The 5464-nt window shown below is 41.9% G+C and overlaps 1 protein-coding gene across 1 annotated transcript in view; it reads left to right on the top strand.

The window, feature by feature from the left end:
* The first annotated feature begins 309 nt into the window (after nucleotides 1-309).
* Nucleotides 310-5464, top strand: part of DDX10 (DEAD-box helicase 10) — a 254437-nt gene continuing 249282 nt past the window's right edge. Inside the window, exons 1-4 of the mRNA XM_075592333.1 lie at nucleotides 310-591; nucleotides 1288-1348; nucleotides 1574-1704; nucleotides 2859-3017. Coding sequence (XP_075448448.1) covers nucleotides 391-591; nucleotides 1288-1348; nucleotides 1574-1704; nucleotides 2859-3017 — 552 coding nt within the window. The 5' untranslated portion in view covers nucleotides 310-390. The remainder of the gene's footprint in view (nucleotides 592-1287; nucleotides 1349-1573; nucleotides 1705-2858; nucleotides 3018-5464) is intronic.

Below are 5464 nucleotides of genomic sequence, written 5' to 3'. Positions count from 1 at the left end.
TTTGTTCCAGTTTTTGCCGGGACAAATCTGGTCACCCTAGCTAAATGCTTGTGGGACTAAATACAATCTTTATTATTTAAAACACTGCACCGGGCCAGTATTGTGGTTGTTACCCCTTTCTACCTTGCACTACATCTGCCTGCACAGGCACTCTCCCCAGTGTGTGTGTGGCATCTTGCCTTGCTGCTATACATATTTATAGACCGGTATATATCTTGTATATACTATTTTCTTTTCTCCGAGGTTTGTCTGGAAGTGTTCACTTCCAATAAAGTTTGACTGTTTTGAATGACATCACGACGGCGCGACGGGCACCGTCACATGTGCAGTCAGCGTGGGTCTACTCTCCCCGGGCAGGCAGTGTGAAGTGAGAGGAGCAGCAGCTTCAGGATGGGGGAACCCAGCCAGACAGAGGGCAAGAAGCAGCCGCTGTTTAACAACAGAAACGACCCGGTGAAGAACTTCGAGCGGTGGAAGAAGAAGTACACCAAGAAGACGCAGAAGTGCAAGAGCCGCAGGAAGCAGAACAAGAAACCCGAGTGGCAGACAGAGCGGGACATCATCAGCCGCCTGGTGCAGCGCTACTCTGAGGTGGGGTCCTGCACACACCGCTTCCTGTGTTATTATGGGGCTGGCTCCCTAGTATGAGGGACCCATGGTTACTTACAGAGCCAGGAGATCCCCATATTTCTCTTGACAGCAACGTATTGGACAATGTGAATGAAGTATAGGTAGTGGTGCCACTCTTGCAGCCAGTATGTTGTTGCTTTCATTTTCCTTGCTGATGATATTTGTAGGGCTGTGTTATAACTAATTAAACTTTCAATTGAACACACAGCTTGTCAGTGGGAGTTTGCCCTGTGCTTTGATAGCTTCAGGCAGAGTTCTCATTGAATTACCCCCTTTCAGACTGAATATGACGGTAAAGAGGAAGACACAGGGTTTGTTTTGGAAATGGCTCCATAGAAGTATTAGTGCCTGGAAGGAATTTTTGGTTCTGTGGTAATCAACTGATATACAGTTCTTTTTATTTCGTTTTGCCTTTGAATCAACATCATAGGGCAGTGTATCAGTTTAATATGAGAATTCAGTGGACACATTATTTTCAGGCAAATAATTTGTGATGTAGCATAAATGGCAATTAGAGGGTTGCATGTACAGGTTTTAAATGTAACACTGGTTTTAGAAGTTAATCAAGTAATTCAGGAGCATTTAATATTGGTGACAATTGTACTGCCACGTATACTGCATTTATTGTGTTTTAACTTCGATACTTTTGTATTTCAGATAAAGATCGATGAAATCATTAAATTCTCAGATTTCCCTTTGTCTAGAAAAACCCTGAGAGGTGGGTACAACTTTTTAAAAGAAAATCTTATTTTAAAAGAAACCCATGTATTTTATAACTCCCCATTTGTTTTCCTTTGATAAATTTTCATTACTGAATGAAAAAATAGTTGCACCAAACGTGGATGCTAAAACAGCAGTCTGCACTGATCACATCAGTACTTCTCATAGGATTCTGGAATAGGATTGCTGCTTTAACATGTCTCATTCCGGTGCCGCCTCTCAGGTTTGGTGGAAGCGCAGTACCGTTTACCTACAGAGATACAGAAGCAGACGATGGGGTTGGCCTTACAAGGAAAGGATGTTCTGGGAGCTGCTAAGACTGGGTCCGGTAAAACGCTGGCTTTCGTTATTCCAGTAAGTAATGAATTTCTCTCCTAGAGATCCGATGTGTGCAGAGGGAAGACATTGATTCTACACGAGGCTTTCGTTCAGAACATTAGAAAAGTGCTGTAGGAGTTCAGCCCCAAAAGTGGGATGCAGAATGCATCTCAGGTGTAACTGAAATGTTTCCTGGAAACCAGTGGTCAAAGTCTGCAGTACCAGAACGTGCAGGGTACCACTACATTTACGTTTGCAACCCCCCTACTTTTTGTTGACAGTCCGACAGTTCCATTTTGTATTTGAAGAATAGTTTATTTTAGGATGGCTTTCTCCCATAATGCTTTTTTATGTGTTGAGTATTGTGTAAACAGATCTAAAATATGCTCCGAATAGCTTCCGCAGTGTTTAATGAATACGTTTTAAGCCACGGTTCTGAAACATGAAGTGCAATCAGTTATTCTTTTCTCTTATTTTACTTCAGTTGAGTTGCGTTCCTGTAAAATAGTTGTTGCAGTTTTTCTGATAGTATTGGAGCCCTAGATTTAAATGTTTCCCTATGCACAAATGGCCTCCAAGCAAAGGAGTTATATCCTACAATGTACTTTAACCATAAAAAGGTTACATTTAGCTGGGCCTGGGTTGGCAATTATCCCTTCACTTTGTTAGCTACGTGAAATGCTGTAAAAGTATCTCAGGAAAACTGTAGAAGTAAGCACTTCGTTCTCAGGTGTCAGGCGCCAATTATAGAGCTCAGGAGTCGGATGTGACACTTAAACGCAGGGAGTGTGAATCTTGTACATTTCAATATGTAAGTGAGCAGTATAGTGTTTAAAATAACATGAAGTACAATACAACTAACTTGAATGTTAAACAGAAAGCAATAACATATGTAATTAGATTTTTTTTTTTTTAAATACTCGTTACCAAGATTGTGTTTTTATTCTTCAAACCAAATAAGCAGTCCAAGAATTGGGCCTCTGTAAGAGTAATTTATACGAGTCATTACTACCTTCTTAAATGATGCAGTAGAACAAGCCAAGAGATCAGGTTTTAAGGCTATCCCTGCTCCATCACAGGTGGCTGTCAATGACAGAGCCACCGATTAGCCACTCCTGCAGTAGGAGATCTTTTCCATATGACGGTGCGTTTGTAGGATTCAGACAATGCTTTTTGTTCTAAATCTGCAGGCTTTGGAATGCTTGTATCGGCAGCAGTGGACAGCGGACGACGGGTTGGGGGTTCTGATCATTTCACCTACCCGAGAGCTAGCTTATCAAACCTTTGAGGTTCTGCGGAAAGTTGGGCGGAACCACGAGTTCTCAGCGGGGCTCATCATCGGTGGCAAGGTTTGTTCTTGTTCATTATTAAAAAAAAAACTGTACAGGCTACATTTAATTAGAGGCACCATATATGCTAGACATTAATGCAATCTCATACAAATACTTTTCTGTTATTAATATGGATTTCTGTATTTTAAGAACTACTTTGAAAAGCTGTGTTTATTTTGAAAAAGAAACACCCATCTTAAGTTTGTGGAGTTGCCTTGGTGTTTGGAAGTATATGGGTTAGGGCATCTTATATTGTCAGGGACGGTACTGTAAATGGTTTTAATCATATGATTCCTGTGTTCAGCGGCTACATTCTTATAGCTAATATAAAAGTACAGTACACCCATTATACAAATATACAAACTCTGTATTGCTTCATCGCAATGTGTCTGTTTCTGCAACATATTTGCACCTGGATTAAAAACTGGTTTCTAGGATAGACAACAGAGTTGTCATAAATGGGACATTTTCAGGTTGGGCTAAATTTGTGAGTTGAGTACCTCATGGGTCAGTACTGGGACCCCTGCCTTTTAACTTGTTTATTAATGACCTTGAGGTTGGTATCAAGAGCAAAGTCTCTATCTTTGCTGATGACACCAAATTGTGTAAGATAGTAGAATCAGAGCAGGATGTAATTTCTCTCCAGAAGGACTTGGAGAGACTGGAAACGTGGGCAGGTAAATGGCAGATGAGGTTTAATACAGATAAATGTAAGGTTATGCATTTGGGATGCAAGAATATTAGGCGATTTTACAAATTACATGGGAATAAATTAGGGGAGTCCTTGGTGGAGAAGCATTGAGGAGTGCTTGTAGACAGTAGGCTTAGCTGTAGTGCCCAAAGTCATGCAGTAGCTGCCAAGGCAAACAAGATTTTATCTTGCAATGGATGGGAGGGATGTAAACATACAGGCATACCCCGTATTGACGTACGCAATGAGACCAGAGCATGTATGTAAATCGAAAATGTACTTGGTGAAGCACTACCTTTTTTTTCCACTTATCGATGCATGTACTGTACTGCAATCGTCATATACGTGCATAACTGATGTAAATAACGCATTTGTAACAGGCTCTATAGTCTCCCTGCTTGCGCACAGCTTCGGTACAGGTAGGGAGCCGGTATTGCTATTCAGAACGTGCTGACAGGCGCATGCGTGAGATGCCATTTGCTTATTGGGCGATATGTCCTTACTCGTGAGTGTCCTTAAACTGGGGTATGCCTGTATTATGTCCCTTTTATAAAGCGTGAGTAAGACCACACCTTTAATATGGAGTACAATTGTGGGCACCAGTCCATTGAAAATACATAGAAGGTTGTAAGGAGGCGGTCACTGCTGCCGCCAGGGAAATGATGTTGCTCACGCTTAGAAATAAATAATAGGTTTATTCGTGCATGTATAGCAAAAAACAGCCGCAGAGAAAAACTCTGACGCGTTTCGTCACGTGTGTGACTTTGTCTGACGAAACGTGTCAGAGTTTTTCTCTCCGGCTGTTTTTTGCTATACATGCACGAATAAACCTATTATTTATTTCTAAGCGTGAGCAACATCATTTCCCTGGCGGCAGCAGTGACCGCCTCCTTACAACCTTCTCTGCATTATCCTTACCTTGGGCTGGAGCACGCTGTTTCCTCTTCCGGATCCGGTGACCCCTGACGTCATCATTGATCGGAGACGCCGGCGAGTCAAGATAGTGAGTGAGTGAGTGAGTGAGTGAGGGAGTTCTCCCCTGGATCTACGTTCCCCAGCCTCTGCGGTGAGGACTGCCTCTGCGGTGAGGACTGCCACATCGTGGGTGACACCGGGTAAGAGGTTGTGGCGGAGGGCTGCAGTGACTTAGCGGGGGTCCCTGGTTCAGGGATACTGCGGTTTTACGGTTGTTATTCCTCCCTACCACGATGTATCCTCCCCGTTGCTGAGCACCATATACATGGGCAGTGGGATATAGAGACTCCTTATTCTTTAAGCTCTTGAGACATCTGAGTGGGACACTGGCACCAAGAGGTTTTTATTGACGTTTATGCATTTTTGTTGCTAACTCTCTTCTTATCTGGATAGTTTTGCTAAGGACAATTCTAGTAGCACCAGTTTGTCTTATGAGCGATCATAAGTTTTTTGTTACATTGAAAATACATTATGGAACTAGAGAGTGTAGAGAAGAGACACTAAATTTAATAAAGGGGATGGATAATCTGATTTATGAGAGAGTAGCTACATTTAGATTTGTTTACATTGGAAAAGAGGCGTCTAAGAGGGAATGATATAACTATATACAAATATATATTCGGGAACAGTACAAGGAGCTTTCAAAAGAACTATTCATCCTAAGGGCAGTATAAAGGACACTGGGTCACCCCTTAAGGTTGGAGGAAAGGAGATTTCACCAGCAACAAAGGAAAGGGTTCTTTACAGTAAGGGCAGTAAAAATGTGAAATTCATCATGATATATAATTATACCAATCAA

This window comes from Ascaphus truei, chromosome 3, assembly GCF_040206685.1.
Source record: "Ascaphus truei isolate aAscTru1 chromosome 3, aAscTru1.hap1, whole genome shotgun sequence".
Classification (NCBI taxonomy): Eukaryota; Metazoa; Chordata; class Amphibia; order Anura; family Ascaphidae; genus Ascaphus; species Ascaphus truei.
This window is presented reverse-complemented; position numbering and strand designations above follow the sequence as displayed.